Source organism: Panicum hallii, chromosome 8 (genome assembly GCF_002211085.1).
Source record: "Panicum hallii strain FIL2 chromosome 8, PHallii_v3.1, whole genome shotgun sequence".
Lineage (NCBI taxonomy): Eukaryota > Viridiplantae > Streptophyta > Magnoliopsida > Poales > Poaceae > Panicum > Panicum hallii.
Window position 1 is genome coordinate 31,774,349 of NC_038049.1, and position 16,407 is coordinate 31,790,755.

At 47.3% G+C, this 16,407-nt stretch overlaps 2 protein-coding genes across 4 annotated transcripts; both read left to right on the plus strand.

Moving 5' to 3' along the window:
• Positions 1 to 6,663: 6,663 nt before the first annotated feature.
• On the plus strand, positions 6,664 to 7,939 carry LOC112901933. The gene has a single exon (XM_025970804.1). It carries the CDS (start codon positions 6,768 to 6,770, stop codon positions 7,506 to 7,508), a length of 741 nt encoding a protein of 246 aa, XP_025826589.1. The 5' UTR covers positions 6,664 to 6,767; the 3' UTR covers positions 7,509 to 7,939.
• A 6,211-nt stretch (positions 7,940 to 14,150) lies between these two features.
• On the plus strand, positions 14,151 to 15,658 carry LOC112902661. Of its 3 annotated transcripts, none has more exons than XM_025971813.1 (2): positions 14,151 to 14,699; positions 14,784 to 15,658. In XM_025971813.1, the coding sequence occupies exons 1-2, from the start codon at positions 14,271 to 14,273 to the stop codon at positions 15,024 to 15,026; spliced, it is 672 nt and encodes a 223-aa protein (XP_025827598.1). In that variant the 5' UTR covers positions 14,151 to 14,270; the 3' UTR covers positions 15,027 to 15,658. The 3 variants fall into 3 exon arrangements, with proteins under 3 accessions (XP_025827598.1, XP_025827599.1, XP_025827596.1); XM_025971814.1 differs by having other exon boundaries at positions 14,154 to 14,699; positions 14,787 to 15,658; XM_025971811.1 differs by having other exon boundaries at positions 14,163 to 14,699; positions 14,781 to 15,658.
• Positions 15,659 to 16,407: the final 749 nt, after the last annotated feature.

A 16,407-nucleotide genomic window follows, 5' to 3' on the forward strand; every position in this document is an offset into this window, starting at 1 on the left:
CCTTCTACTACAACATTCAGCCCGCTTTGCACGCTCTATCGTGACTCTAATATTAGATATGAAAATATCTGCAATGAAATAACAGCATATCCTGAAATTATAGCAATAGAGACCCCAAAGTTCTGTATAGCTATACATTACATGTTTATGTATCATGACCAGAATTCGTAGCTGCCAAACAATTTAGCTATACTGATCCAAATGAGGAGAATAGTGAATCAAAATGTTTATAGCCATGAGCTTAACAAAAGCACGTATCGGTCTAGTATTTTAATATCATCGGACTTCAACCAGCATACGACCAGACACATAAAAGGCTTATTGCAACCGGTATAGGTAAAATGGATGCGACCTTCAGCAGATGATCAAACCCACAAAAAGGCTAGCCACAACTGCTATGGCCAAACTGGATAAGACCTCCCCTTCTAGCTATGCATCCTTGCTTGGGTTGTAAAGAAAAAAAGAATACTATATGAATCATGTCATTTGGTGCTATATAATTAGGATATGCAAAGGACTTATTACTCAGATCTCATCCTAAATATTAAAATTGTGTGCAAACCAATGAATAAAGATGGTGCAAGAAATTACTTAGTTTTAGTATCAGCATCTGCATTGTTATCACCATTATCATCTACGCCACCCCCTTCGTCAGTTAATAGCGTCCTAGCAGTGTATTTTTGCTAGAAGATAGGGAAGACCTAAAAATATATATGTAAGTTTAAGTTCTATTTCTATTACAAATCGACCAAAACTAAAAATTAGGATGTTAGTGAACTTAACTTTTTCTTGTAACACTTTTCTTTATCTTGTTTGTAGAATAGTCAGATGCATTTGCATTGACAGCAACAACATTGCCTTATGGAAAAACACGTAAAAGAAGCAATTAAGGTCACTACAACTCACCTACTCAGGTGACTAACATAGACAGACTACTGCACCAGTGGCGGAGGGCCCGGTATTGCTGGGTATTGCTCGGGCAATACCTCGGTCCAGCCCAACTTCACCCTGTAAAAAAAACTAACCCTATCCGCCGCCGCACGACCTGCACGACGTCTTCGACCCAGACGACGCAGCACCGTCCTCGTCGGAGCCGTCCGCGGCCGCCGCCGGCGCCTCGAAGCAGCACGACCGCACGTCCTCGACGTCGCCCTCGCAGCCACCGGCGGCCGCGCGGGGCGGCTGCAGGAGCTGCTCGAGCGTGGCGCGGAGGCTGGCTGCGACGGCCTCGTGGCTCCTGGCATTGCCCATCCACGCCTGGCACTCGGCGCCCGCCAGCCGGGCCTTCTCCTCCAGCTCCGGCGCTCCGCGTTGCGGCGGAGCGCGCGCCCCGCCTCGGCCTCCGCCGCGCGCAGCCGCCTCGACACGGCGCGGGCATCGGCGCTGCTCCGGCTACCCCCGCCTCCAGCTCCAGTGGCTCCAGCCCGCCTCGCACTGTCGCACATCGGCATGCATTTTCTTAGCTCGTTGTCTCGGCAATACCTTGATTTTATCACGTCCTCCGCCACTGTACTGCACCATGCCTAAATTAGCTGTAGGTGTTCTTTTTTCTTTCCAAGTTGACTAAATACATTAAGGGCAAGTCTATCATATATGTTTTACTTCTTGTGCGTATAGAAAAAAGTTTATTGGTAACTCAAAATTTATTGTACAATGTTCAAATGATGTGTTGGTGTTTTCTTTTATTAATGTGTTGTCTAACCTGCTGGTCAGGGGCATAAGTGTGTACAATTTTTTTAAGAATAACAAATGCTATATTAGAAATATCAAGCTAATAGAAATAGTAGCTAACTTGAACCAGATACGCATGGTAACGGACGCATGTTGCCTGCATCCGAGCAGCAGTAGGGTCGAGCGAGGGGCCCAGCCGCCGCATCACGAGTCCCGTGAAGCACAACTTACGCCGGTTCCGCCAACTGAGTGTGGCATCAACTGGTATGGTTATTTATTTTTGGAATCCGCTCATCTAGGTTTATGTCGTAGACTCAATACGGTGTTCGTATTTTTTCTGATTATTCCAATATTTAACCAGCGCTATTCTTTCGGTGGTAGGCAACGCGTTTATTGACAGCGAGGTGTCTATGATGCCTTCATCAATTTTAAGAATCTGCCGGTTTAGTCCTTTTAAAATACTCATTGGAGTAGAGTTGCATATGTGTATTCATAAAATGAGTCTGTGTACGTATATATAAGCGTCTGAATGTTTACTATGTTTCGAGAAAAAGTTGTACACCGGTTCCACGCATCGTCTCAGTGCCGATGAGTGGGATATCGCTGTGTACCTTAGTCCACTATGTCAAATACTCTAGCCTCATACGGTTCTTGCATATAGAAAAAAGCATATAGTTTCTTTTAAAAAAATGAGAAGTGTTCTGTTTTTATTGGCTGCAATCTTTCATTCTTGCAGTGCAGCGCTCGGAGCCACGGACCTCGCGTGGAGCGCCACGCGCAGCATCAGTTTCATTTTTTAAAAGAGGGAGTGTGCTGTTCCTATTAGCTGCAACCTTTCACTCTTGCAGTTGCGGCGCTCGGAGTCACGGACCTCGTGTGGAGCGCCACGCGTCGCGGGAACCACGGAGAGAGCTTCAAAGGGTAGTGTCTTTTAATTTCCCCGATGCTCTCTCTCTCGGTCTCTCCTCCAATTAGATCAATAACCTTTCGGCCCACCGCATACAACAAGTCCATGGGGGCACTAGCATATAATAAGCTTCAGCCCCGTCTCATATGCATCGGCTGCATATAATAAGAAATTTACCGAGACGGATTCGGTAAAAAGCGAAATTTGTACTCCCACTTTTCTCATTACACATCGGCTGCATGCAAAATATAGAAAATAAAATAAAATATACCGACGGACCATAAACATATCATATGGATCCATAAACTTTGGGAATAGTGAATTAACCTTTGCACTTCGTTGCCAAGGTTCCATTCATGGATTTTCCTCCATTTATTTATTGACAAAGATATATGAGTGCACTAAGCATGATTGAGCCAATACGGTAAAAATCGACATCTACATCTTAAATTTTTACTCTGAACTTTTTATCTCAAATATGCAGGTGTCACACCCGATTTTAGAAATAAACTGAATGCATCTCACATGTGCGCCAGGATCAAGTTTACACATATGATAGACAATACAAGTGTATATCCGAAACAATGTCATAACGACAGAGAGTATTATAGTACTTTATTACATAACCGAAAGTCTTAATCTTAAGCGTAGAAAAAATATTTATAACTAATAGCGGAACTTCAACTTCATAGGCAGATGACTGGGAGACATACGCCTAGAACTCCTTAAAATCTTCAGGGAACTCCGGACAATTACCTTATTCTGAGCAGCATTGGTTTTAATAAAGCAAGCATGAGTACACTTATGGTTGATACTCAGCAAGTGGAGTAAATTATATGACATGTAAGGCCAAAATTCAAGAAAAAACTGACAAGGTTTGACTGCGATAAGTATTTTTAGTTGACCAAATTTTATTTAGAAAGTATTAACTAAGTGTAAGTATATACCAACCTTTAAATAAATAAAAGAGATAAGTAACAATATTATAAAATAAATAATATCAATTTAGATCATCTTCAAGTTCAATTATCATGTGAGGGTCCAATCCACTCTTAACCGTGAGCACGGCTGATATATCAGTTTTCACTCTGCAGAGGTTGTACACTTTACCCACACTCGTGTTTCCCTTGATGTCTAAGTTTGCAAGGCCCTTAAATACTTCCGAAGTGAGTGGCAGAGATTAAACCTAATTTATGACAATCCGCTAAGGTTTCAAGTCAAAGCAGTCATAACTCTCTCTAATGAGGCAGACATCTTAACCAGGATCATATCATACCCTCAAAAGGACGAGCTATACCCCGACGCTGCAACCCCTCTTGCCCTTTCAGTAAGATTATCATAAACTAAAGTTTCTAATTAATTAGCTAAAATCAGAGCCATGTAGCTGTAGTATTGTGGTTGCACTATTTTTCTAGGTTATTTTTCATATTCCAATTAATGCAATGATCTTATAATTATCACCATAAAGGTATTTCAGAACATGAAGTAAAACAAGTGTAGCATAGTCTCCAAGTTATCCAACCATAAAACAAGTAGAAGCAACTAGCATAGCTACAACATAAAGTAAACAACTCAGTTTTAATCAAACAAGTTCGAATAGAAACTAGGCGTATCCTTAGTTTGGGATCCATCATATTATAGATACATGCATGCATATAAGGTAAATATGTGTATTTAGAAAGTTATTAGGACCGGAATATGATTAAGAACCACTTGCCTTCTTCAAAGTACTGCTGTTGCTCAGGGGCGTCTTCAAAGCCTTGCTCTTGTGGACCCTCGAACTGCGCACCATCTATCACAACATACAAGTACATACAAACAAGCAAATAAAATAAATAAGAAACAGTACATCAAACAATATAAGCAGAGTAAAACAATATTATAAAGCTACTGTACGCGTTGCAAGGATCGCGTGAGCGTGAGAATCGATGAAAACGGAGTTAAAATGAAGAAGTTATGGCTAAAATATCAGTCCAGGGGCTTATTTGTAAAAGATTTGAAACTAAAAGGCCTCTGAACAAAAGAAACCGAGGGCTAAAATATAAATAAACCTTAGATCTAGGGTTTAGATTGAGAAAACAAGGGGCTAGAGACGGCGGGTTCTATTTTAGAAAAGACCAGAGGCTAAAACTTTAGATATGTTTAGATCTGTTTGCAAATACTTTTAAACTGTCGTGGATCGCGGGTTGATTTCGTTAAAACTCAGGGGCTAACTTGCAAAAGGGCCTAGGGTTGACCGATACGGGGTTGTGTTGACTTGGGTTAGATTGGATCTAACCCATCGGATCGAGATCCGACAGCTCGGGTCGATCGGGACGGCGCGGCGGTAGCACTGGCACAGGCTGGCGGCGGCGGGGATGTTGGTGTACACCGAAATCGGTGCTCCAGGGCTCGGGTTGGATCGAGAAAAAGCCGTGGAGATGGAGGGCGCTACGAGCAACGCATCTAGGGGCTCGAGGTGGGGCGTCGTGGCCTGAAGGGGGCGCTCGACTGTGGCGCGTGGCGTGGCAACTCCAACGAGGAATCGGGCGCGTGAGAAGGCGGGGAAAAGAGGGGAAGAGGGCCGGTGATGCTCCTTCCCACAACGCGAAGCTCGGCGGCGACTTGCCATTGGGGAGAGGCAGCGGAACGGTAGTGCGACGGGGCGGTCGAGCTCGGGTGGCGAAGGTGGCGGCGCAGGCTAGAGCGGCGAGGCGAGGGGCGGCGGCTTCGATGGGATCTAGGGGTGGGGGACGACGCCTTAAATATAGGGGCGGCTATGGGGCCTCGACGTGCAGGCCCGAGGCGCGTGGGAAGGCGGGCCACAGCCGGACTCAGGCATGAGTCCGAGCCTGGCTCGAGCTTGAGGACGGGTCCGACAGGTAGGTCCCGCCTAGCGGTGAGGCAGAGAGGGAGGGAAGAGAGGGGAGCGGGTTGGGCCGCTGGGCCGGGGGAGGGGTGAAACGGCCGGCTGGGCCGGGGGGGGGGAGGGAGAAAGAAAGGGAAAGAGGGTTGGGCCGGCTTGGCCGCGCAGAAAAGAAAAAGAAAAAGGGATGGGGAGCTGGGCCGGACCAAGAGGAGAAAGAGAGAGAAAAAGAAATGCATTCAAATATATTTAAATTTAAATTTAAAATTTAAATTCAAATGAAAGACAAGTAATAAAATAATACAATGCGGCCTGAAATGCCAAGATGTATATTTTTTATAACTAAATAAATTATCTCTAGTTCACGGTAATGTTCTACAATAAAAAAATTGAATAAAAACCTTATAGATGCTGTGAAAATCTAGCAAAATTTATTTAGGTTTCTGATTTGAAAATTAGGGTGTTACAGCATGAGAGCTACGATCATCATACTAAGAAAGTTGTTTACAATACACTTTACATGCAGTTCCTTATTTATTAAGGATTCTATTGTAATCCATTGACTGGAAAATAAAAGCAGTCCCTAATCAGCCGTGCATCCTCTCCTAACCTCAACTAAGGGTGTGTTCGTTTCTTAGGGTCTAAAGTTTAGAGGTATCACATCAAAGATAATCTTATCATTTAGAAGTATTAAATAAAGTCTAATTACAAAACTAATTCGCGAGACGAATCTAATGAGGTATATTAGTCCATGATTAGCGGATGATTACTGTAGCATCACTGTGGCAAATTATAAAATAATTAGGCTCATTAAATTTGTCTCGCGAATTAGCACCCATTTGTGCAAAAAGTTTTGTAATTAGACTTTATTTAATACTTATAAATAATAAGATTCTCTTTGATACGATGGGTCTAAAATTTAGAAGGTAGGAAACGAAAAGGCCCTAACCATGGTCGTAAAAGTTAAACCAACCAGGTTCCCCGAACGTCAGAAACTACGCCACCGCACGGCCGTAGCCGTGCTCCCTGTCCCTCGCCACCTCCGGCCACATCCCATCCGTCCACCGCCCATCCGACGCTCCACCCCCGCGCCGACCCCACCCGCCCCCGCCGCCACACCGCCGACCGCCGCACCTAATCCACTCCGCCACAGACCTATCCGACCCTACCGCCCCGTCCCATAAAAAAAACCCAGCGGGGCCCACACGAAGCGGGGGGCGGGGCCAGAGGTCGCTTAAAACCCAAGCAAGCTAACCAACCACGGAAATTATTCCATTTTCCGAAAAACAAAACAAAAGAAAAACAAATCGAAGCCGAGGAAGGCTCGCGAAGCGAAGGAGAGCGATGGGGAAGGGCAAGGTGCACCCGTCGCCGTCGCTGCCGGCGGCGGCGACGCTGGCGGCGGGAGGAGGAGGAGCGGGAGGGGAGGTGACGGCGGAGGCGGTGCTGATGCGGCTGCTCCCCGCGGCGGTGCTAGCGGCCGCGGCGCCGCTCGGGGCCGAGGGGAAGGAGGTGCTGGCGTACCTGGTGCTCGCCTCGCTGCGGTCCTCGGCGCCGCCGGCCCCGGCGGGGGCGGGGGAGGAGGCGAGGGCGCGGGGTCACCGGCCGGAGCTCGGCTGCGGGTGCTTCGGGTGCTACACGGCCTACTGGTCCCGCTGGAACGGGTCCCCGGAGGCCGACCGCGAGGCCATCCACCGCGCCATCGAGGCGTTCGAGGAGCACCTGGCCAAGGAGGAGAGGGAGGGGGGCGGCAAGGGCGGAGGGCGCCGCGGCCGCAAGAAGCGTGCAGCCAAGGACACGGCAGCAGCTAAGGACGCCCCCAAGGAGAAGGCCGGCAAGGGGAAGGGCAAGGGCAAGGGCAAGGAGGTCGCCGTCGACCCCCTCCCCCTCCCGCCACCGCCGCCGCCGGCGGCGGCTTCCCCTGCTCCGGAAGAGGCCCCGAAGGCGGAGGACGGCGCCGAATACCTCACGGCGGAGGAGGAGAAGGAGCCGGAGGACGCCGCGGCCGGCGAGGAGGAGAAGCGGCGGCGCGGGTGGGGCGGCGTGCTCAACTGGAGGTCCTGGGGCCTGTGGGGGTCCCACTAGTCAGCGGGCGGCTCGCTCCCCTGTTGGTTGGTGCCCCCCTTCCTCCTCTCTGCTGCTCAGTTAGGTTCGTTCGTGCCGTAGTTCTTGGGGGGTTTTGATCCCCCCGTTTTTCTTTTCCTTCTGGTATTGGGTTGGGGGTTTAGCAAGCAGCTCAAATCAGGTTGATTAGGGAATGTTCAATACTACTAGTAGTACGTTCTTAGCATGTCAAATTAGGATTGACACTCTCATACGCCCAGCAGTACTTTCATAATAATGAGGATGTGTTCATCAGCTTGGGGTGGTGGATCATCTGTGTTCAGTAGCAGGTTGTTGTTGGTGTACATATGTATGCAGGTAACAGGTTTGTTTGTTTGTTGGAATTGATAGCGTGTGGTTGATGTAAGCATCACTGTAAATGAATGGTAGCAGTCAGTACTTCCTACAGTATATATGTGCAGTGCAAATGATCTAAGTATAAATGTGCAGTGCAAATGATCTGAATGTCTAGGACTTTCAGTTGGTGCCGATGTTCATTCAGTAGGCTGTTGTTCAGTCAGTGCTTGCTACTATACATGTGCAATGCAAATGATTTGAATGCCTAGGACTTTTCATTTCAGCTGGTTCCGGTAATTTTAGTCGATTAGGGCTTTGACGGCTCTGAAACTCGAATTAGCCATCCTGAATTAACTTTGTGCTTCTTGGTTGATAATGAAACCTGAAGGGCCCTATTTGGGTTGGGGGTTTGTGTGCCATGAATCTTTTCAAGTTGTTTGCTAGTTCTACAGGGGAAACGAAGAAATGAACTGCTTGCTGTGGTAAATCCTTGGTTCAGTTGGTAGGTCGAATCTTGAGGCTTTTCTTTTCTTTTTTTTGGAGCTGGAAGGTTTTGCTAATGTGGACAGTGTAACCGATGGTCAGTGGTCGGCTAGGATCGGTTGGTACCAATGATTTGAGTCAACTAGGGCTTTGACTGGCTCCGAATTTTGAATTAAGCGCCCTGAGTTAACTTACTGCGAAGCTTCTTGCTTGATAAAACCTGAGGAGCCTTGTTTTGGTGGGAACCTGCGTGCATTAATCGTGGTGTTAGGACTAATCTCTAGGGTATTTTTTTTTGGCTGCCAGTTCTATAGGAGAAATGGACTTGTTTCTGTGATAGATCTTTGATCCAGTTCAGTTTTTTCTTTCTTTTGACTGGAATCTGGAGAATGGACACTGGATGTGCTTTTGCTAATGTGGACGGCGTAACTGTAGCCCAAGATAGATAAGGGAAGCCCAACCCTTTGATGTGATCGCTATCCGTTTGTTGTTGATCGGGTGAGTTGGGCAATTTGGTTCGAGGCCTGATTGTGGCAGCCGGAGCCAACCGTGTTCTTTCCTTGGGAGCTAAGCATATGTATGGTCTGGTGCCACCGGCATCCGGCTTTTGGGCGCGGCTGGCGGCTGTCGGATTCGCCGCCCACTTTTGTCTGTGTTTCTTTGACGCCGCTCGTGTACCCAGATCCGGCAAGGTGTCTGCTTGCATCGTGGGCGGCAGCTACAGGGTAGAATGTGGCGGGGAAGAAAGGCGGAAACGAGTCCGGTCGGCCTGCCGGTGCCGGCGACGTGCGGGCGGTCTCGTACCGTAGATGGTGGCTCTTCGGACGGAGGAAGGAATCTGTGCTCTCGTCCGCCCTTTTTTTTCTCTCTGGCTGACCTGCCCTGCCATGGCATGGCATCATCTGTGAACGTGCGATGCGAAATTCTATTTGTTAGCTGTAGCACAAACGTCCAAATTAAATCAGACTAAGTGCGCTAAGAGTATCTGCAGCACTTTTTTTCTCCAATAAACTTATAATATTAAGAAAAAGATATACTCCAGCAGTTTTCCAAAACCTCTCACTTTTCCATCCTAATATTTCACCCTAACTCCCCTCAAATAAAGGAAGAATTTTAGCTCTTCCAATATGTTAATTGTATTGCGACGAGGTTATTGGAGAACTGTAAAAGCATCTCTTATTGGGATGTCCTAATACCATCTTATTGGAAGATGTTTATTAGGGAACTGCTGGAGATGCTCTAACTATTATTTAAATATTTAATCCGATCAACGCGCACTTAAAACGGTGTAATTTGACAGTATGCCGTGTAATTTGACAGTATGCCGGGTGACATCATGATTTCACCACTGATTTCATCGATCGACACAAACACCAAAACTCTCGCTCGAAGATGAGCAAAGACAGTGCAACCATAACAGGGTTCTTACAATACATTACAATACAGGGTACGGTACATTTCAACTGTAGTTTAATAAAAGTTTGTAAAGCAAATCCTACAACTACGATGCATGAAGCGTGAGCGATGGATCGCACGCGCAGCCCACGCGTATGCAACCCAAGATCAACCAACGACTACGTGTCCGATATGATGTCCTCCCAACCATCCGCATCAAGGTGGATGAACTTAGCACAACATGGACAATCATTAGATCCTGAAATAATTTGAGCAACAAACACTGAGTAACTAATACTCAGTAATCTTCTTTATTCGGCTAGTGACGTATACTTAACCGACTTTTAGTATGCAAGACTTTTAGCTGGTGGGTCAGTTTCACCAAAAATCTACTAATAGTGAATCCTTACTTTCAGGATTTTATCACAAGTTTATATGGGATATTCTATTTCCTATGTTTGCAACGTAAATAAATATTTGGAGTGGGAAAATAATTAATTAGATCACAACAATAATTAACAACAATTTATAACTTTCATCTCATTTCTTTACTACGATGCGAAGCTACGATCAAGGTTCTCTTATCCGAGAGCGGCGGCGAATCGATTCGATTTAATCCTTGCAGGGAAAATCTAACCACACAACGCATGCAACCCCATCGAGTCACATGCATCAACGATTCCCTTCGACCACTACAAAATGGTTGAACCACCTCTCAACCTGCAAGTAGCTAATCCCCACCGATACCTACGACGGGTCGGCCATGAGTTACTGACTAGCACTTAACTGGAGAAGCAGGTATCTCAGACGCCAGAGTGATCGAGGTACTGCACTTACCAGGTTCGACTACCTTCTACCGCCGACATGTGATTAGTACTGTTTAAATTTGATCAGCAGAACGTTGCTGTCCTATTGCCGTAACTTACATCTCAATATCATTCTCCGTCCCGTCTCCATTTTCATACCCCACATCATTATTTCTATTCATCCTATATCTTGCGAGTTGACCAGAAATCGCTCTACTTCCACCGAGTCATATTAAGCATGCAATGCTAACGAACTATGCATGGACCGAAGGAACCTACCGAATCCTATTCAGTATACATAGGAGGCGCTTGGGGCTCAGCGCAGAGGGTGAGGGGGGTGCGGGTGGAGGCGATTTAAACTTGATGGAGGGAGTGAGGCGAATTTGGCCGGGGAACGAAAGCTCTGCTCGGCTCGGCCGGTTCTGCCCGATGAGGAAGAAGGGAGGAAAAGGGAGAGGGACACGAAGGGAATGACGCCAGGGTGGAGATAAAGTCGTGGCGGAGTAATGGCCGTGCACAGGCGAGCAGTGATTAAAGGACGCCAAGTGGCGCGACAACATCGGCCGGCGTCATGGTACGGCGGTGCAATGAGGTGCGCTACGTAGGCGGCATGGACACGGCAAGCAAGTGGGCGGACAGGCTGCGCAGGCCCGTGGCAGGGCTGCCGCGGAGGCCGGCGCGTGGCACGGCACAGAACGCGCCGGCGAGTGGACGCTCGCCGCGCGTTGAGCGGCCATGGGCGGCGTATTGGAGAGTGAGTTTTTTTTGACCAGTTTTTGACCCAAATTTGACTCTTTAAACATTCTCTAAACACGTTTTGAAACACCTAAAGAATCAGGTGTCACACCAACCGGGGGGATGCGGGGCCGAGAACGAAGGAAGCAGAGGTACGACGGCCGGCGATATGCCTCCGTTCTCGGTCACTGGCAGAGGCAGAGCCATGCACCGGTTTTCCCTGGGGTCGTGGGCTAAGAATCCTGACCATCTACCGATCTACTTCCTCCGTTTTAAATATAATGCAACTTTTATTTTTTAAAAAATTAACGCTTGCTAAATAAAATTTAGCCATTTAAAAATGCTTATTGCAGTCAAACCATATCAGCTTTTCCTTAATTTTGACCTTGCATGTCATATAATTTACTCCACTTGCTAAGTACTATAGTATACTCGCACTTACTTTATTAAAACTAATGCTACTCAGAATAAGATAATTATCCGGAGTTCCGTAAAGATTTTGAAGAGTTCTAGGTGTATGTCTCCCGGTCATCTGCCTATGAAGTTGAAGTCCGCTGCTAGTTATAAACGTTTATTCATTCGCTTAAGATTAAGACTTCTGATCATGTAATAAAGTACTATAATACTTTTTTCGTTATGATATTGTTTCGATATACACTTTTATTGTCTATGTATATGTGTGAATTTGATTCTGACGCACATATGAGATGCATTCGGTTCCTTTCTAAAACCGGGTGTGACAGTCCTCAGCTGGTCGCATTGCTCCTGCAATGTGTTAGGGCCCCTGGATCGGGAAAGTACTTTCCAAACAAGTTAGAATGATCGTCCAAATGTTGTTAGTGAGCAGGAGATGAACAGGTGTTCACTTGTATCCGGCTCTTGGTCGCAAAGTCAGCAGGCCGCCCTTGCATCAACGATCCCGTGCCTGCGCCAGCGATCAGTCCAGTGTCTTTTCTTGATGCAATGCAAGCCAAAGGAAGAGCTTCACTTTCAAAGGTGCCCAGGACCTCCAGAGATCAACTTGTGGCTATGTAGCGGTATGGGTCCTTGGTGCAACATCTTGTATGCCGACTTTGCGGAGTACTCTCGAGTTGAGGTCCATCGCCATTCGGCTGCATTTGTACGGTGTCTCGTAAATAAAAAGTTTATTTTCTTGGGGTGGGAGCTTGATTTCCTTGATCCTTGAGCTCGTGCTACTGGACCTTCAGTGAACATGCGTTTGACTCGACTCTTATTCGTCCTTGTCACCATCCCGTTAATTAATTCATTTACCTATACGAAACAGCAGAAACTATGTAAATTATGCTTATTTCTATCATTTCAATTTTTTATGTCACAGAAATGCTTACGTGACGTTCATGAGCACAAGTAGCAGTTAATAACTAGACAAAAAAATTAACGCTCCTATAGTGTAGTGGTAAAAGCTTCCCAGCTGAGAAAGACACCAACCAGAGCTCAAATCTTGATGGCGGCAGAAAAAACCCCTCGCTGGAGGGATAGTTACGATATAGTCCTATATGGTGACGCTAGGAAGCTAGGGTTTGAGGATTTTCTTGGTCGGCTTGGTTGAGGTTTCTTCTTAGTGCAATGCAGTGGGAGCGGTCTTTCCCCCACCGGTCGAGTTTTTTTTTTATAACTAGCAAGAAAAAAAAGAACGGTCTTGCTAGCGTCCGGATGTCCGACGTCCAGTTCTGGCATTGGACGATAGTATCAGGCACAAAACTCCCACCGCAACATATGCAAGATGTTGCATGTAACATTGAGCAGACATCTAAAGCCGTTGCAACATGCCAAAATACCGAATGCAACATTAGAAATTCCTTCAATAACATGTAAAAACACAATTTGCAACATCAAGAAATCCTAAAAATAGCTCGTTGCTATCTAACATTTATATTTCCTACCTCATTTTTCATGCAGTATATGAAGATAATGCCTTGCAACACCACATAAATACATACTGCAACATCAAGAAAATAACTATGCAACATCAAAAGGTCAACTGATGAAGCATCTCCATAACCTTATACACCATAAAAAATATTACCAACATCACAATTACCCATTGCAACATCAATAGATCAGATCATGTGTACACTGTAACAGAGCAGCATAGATAGACTCTCCTCATGGCTGAGGATGAGCATGCCATCGGAGAAAGGATGAAGGCGAGAATCTGTATGAGATCAACCGCCATGGAAGGCAGAAGGCCCAATCAGCATGCTCCTCCTCCAGCTCCACCATGGCCTCCCATGCTAGCACTCTGGCAGCAACGGCAGCTCTTGCATGACGGTCCGGTGCTTGCCGTGCTGCAGCAGCCACGCTGCACCCTAAGCGAGCGCGTCCCCTGCAATATAATGGCGCTGCCGTGATGATGACCCCTCCCACCCTGGTCCAGTTTGTCGACCACCAGGGGTTCTCGTCGATGTTGGAGCGCGGGGCTACACTATCTCGAGCTCACGCGCTGCATTGTTGGCGGATTTGATTGGAAGACTATAGAGCCATCAGAGCCTACGACTTACGAGAGAGGGAGAAAAAGATGTTAGTAGTGCAGGTGAAACCGTAAAAGAATAAGGTGGGAAAGAAGACTCATGTGGAACCGGTATCCGATATTTCCACCAGGGACGGCCGGATCATAGCATTACCGAAAAATATTTTGCAGTAGGGTGAGAGTAGGAAATTAGGGAAGACTACTCAATTATTGCTGGTTTTGGTAGGACCCAGTTTAGTCATGTCCTCATCGAACTGTTAACACAAATGGAGTAAAGAAATTCCAAGTTTTTCTAAGTGCATGCAGGCCTGTCTCGCTCGGCGCTGTCCTCATTTTCTCGCCTAACCTTGACGCGCACAAGCAAAGCACGAAAGCGAGTTATCCACCGCGTCCCCAGCCCCGTTTACCGTTGACGCACCCCCGTCATAAACTTAGTGCAGCTCTTCCACTTCTCATTCAACAAGTCCCTTACCCAGACCGCCGGCGGTGAGATCGTCAGAGAAATTAGGGACGCGGCAGTGTGATTAGGAACTCAGGATGGAGCCGGTGAGCAGCGTCATGGGCACCATCATCAAGCTCCTGCAGGAGATCGCCAAGGCGGAGAGGTCGGCTCGCCGGAACCGGACTCGGTGCCGGGAACTCGCCCGGCGCGCGGAGGCGGTCGGCAACGTCCTGCGCGCCTCCAAGGCGGGCGCCAGGGCCGACGCGGCGCCCACGAGGATGAGCATACTGAGCAGGCTCAAGGAGGCCCTCGACGACGCGCTCAAGCTCGTCGAGTCCAGCAGCCGGAGCGGCGGCCTGGTCTCCAGGCTCCTCACCAGCGGCGCCAGGGCCGCCAGGTTCGACGACGTGGACAAGAGGATCACCACCTGCCTCGTCGACCTCGCCGCCGCCAACGGCGTCAGCATCGAGAGCAAGATCGACCAGCTCGCTGCTCGTGATCGTCACCCCCGCACGAACAAACCAGTAAGAGATCGAACTGATGGATTGTTTTTCCTGCGCTCCTAGTTGTGTGACCTGATTAATCTTATCCTCCATTGTTCGAAGAAGCAGAAGCAGGTCAACGCTGGGAACGCGCCGCCCAAAGGCGGCTCCAGGAATGACAAGAATGGTGGACAGGGCAAGGGCGGGCAGAACGGGGGAAAGGGCAGCAAACGGAGGAGAGGGAAGAAGGCGGCCAGGGCGCACCGCCAGTCTCCCACGCCGGCGTTCTACCCCAACAGCCATGGCTACGCCTTCGCTGTCCATCACCAGTCCATTGAGGAGGATCCCACCTCCTGCCCCGTGATGTGATCGACGCGCTCGTGCAGGGAGAAATCCATGCCATGGCATGCTTGCACCAAGCTCCGGCCGCTGCACAGCTCCTGCTCTTCGGTCCCAAGTCATGGTGGCGCGACGAGCTGGCGAGCACCGATGGGGGCTAGTACCACGGCGAGCAGACATGGGTTGGAGGCACGGCGATCTTGTCAGGATCCTGCATGATTATAACCCGGGTCGAACAGAGCATCAACGTCCTGCATATTTTGGGTATCCGGAAGTTCAAGGACCAGTTCACGCGGGAAGGTGTGAAACTAGGAATGGATTTGGATATCTTATCATGCATCCTGCATTGTTGGATCATGTATTTTGGGTTGGATATCGTCGTGTCGACTTCGTTTCTGGACCAAATTCAGATTGGATACATATCCACCTATTCAGTCATGATTCATCGCACTAGTTAGCAGTGGCACTGTGATCGAGCATGCAGGGTTTGGTTCGGTACAATCATTTATTATACAGTAATGTTGCTAATATGTTCTGTCTTTGTAATCAAGTCTGGTTTGTCGAATTTGCTTCATTTTGTATTTCTGGATGCTCTGTCAGACTATAGGATAAATTATAATAATAAAGTAGGACTCCCGGTGGATGACTAGATATTCCAAGCACCTATCATCCTTCGTGTAGAGACCAGAGAGGAGAATAAACATCATCTCGACGAGCTAGAACAACACAAGGTGTGCCTGCCTCGACGGGTCCCTCCTGGACGGGGGTTTGTTGGTTCTTTGTCGAGCTACCCTGACAAAACCGGTCTGCGTAGAGGCGCCATGAGGTGTATCCCTGCGCACTGCGCTTTCAGTGCTCGGTATTTGACGCGTGTGTGGCACGTTCTCATATCAACACAGGTCCCACTACAAGAAACCTTGCTGTATGAATTAAGCTCAGTTAAGAAATCAATCGTTATATGCAACCATGCGTGGAAAGAAAGACATAATAGATTTGGGGTAAAACTATATATGATAATAAGGATGGACTCCAATGTTACAACAAAGTCATACTTCTGAATAATCATAGAAAAATAGATCAAACATATTTGAATGTACTAAGCTGTAATTTGTTACTAGAAATAAATACGCATGTCAAATACATGTTAAAACCTCATTGAAACCTCTCCCTAGCTAGAGTTTCCTTTGCACCATGCAGCTCTTTTATGATACCTCTGGTTGTCATTCTGCTTGATGGTGATTCCTGAGTGCAAGACATTCCAAGCTTAAGAAGTGAAATAACACATTCGATTTTTCTACTGTATGAAGAATCATCCAATCTCTGATTCTCGTTTTGAAGTTCCAACGAGAGTAGTCGTGTGTCAACAGCATCCTTCATTCTACTCTGTATCGATATCTCAACATAATCACGA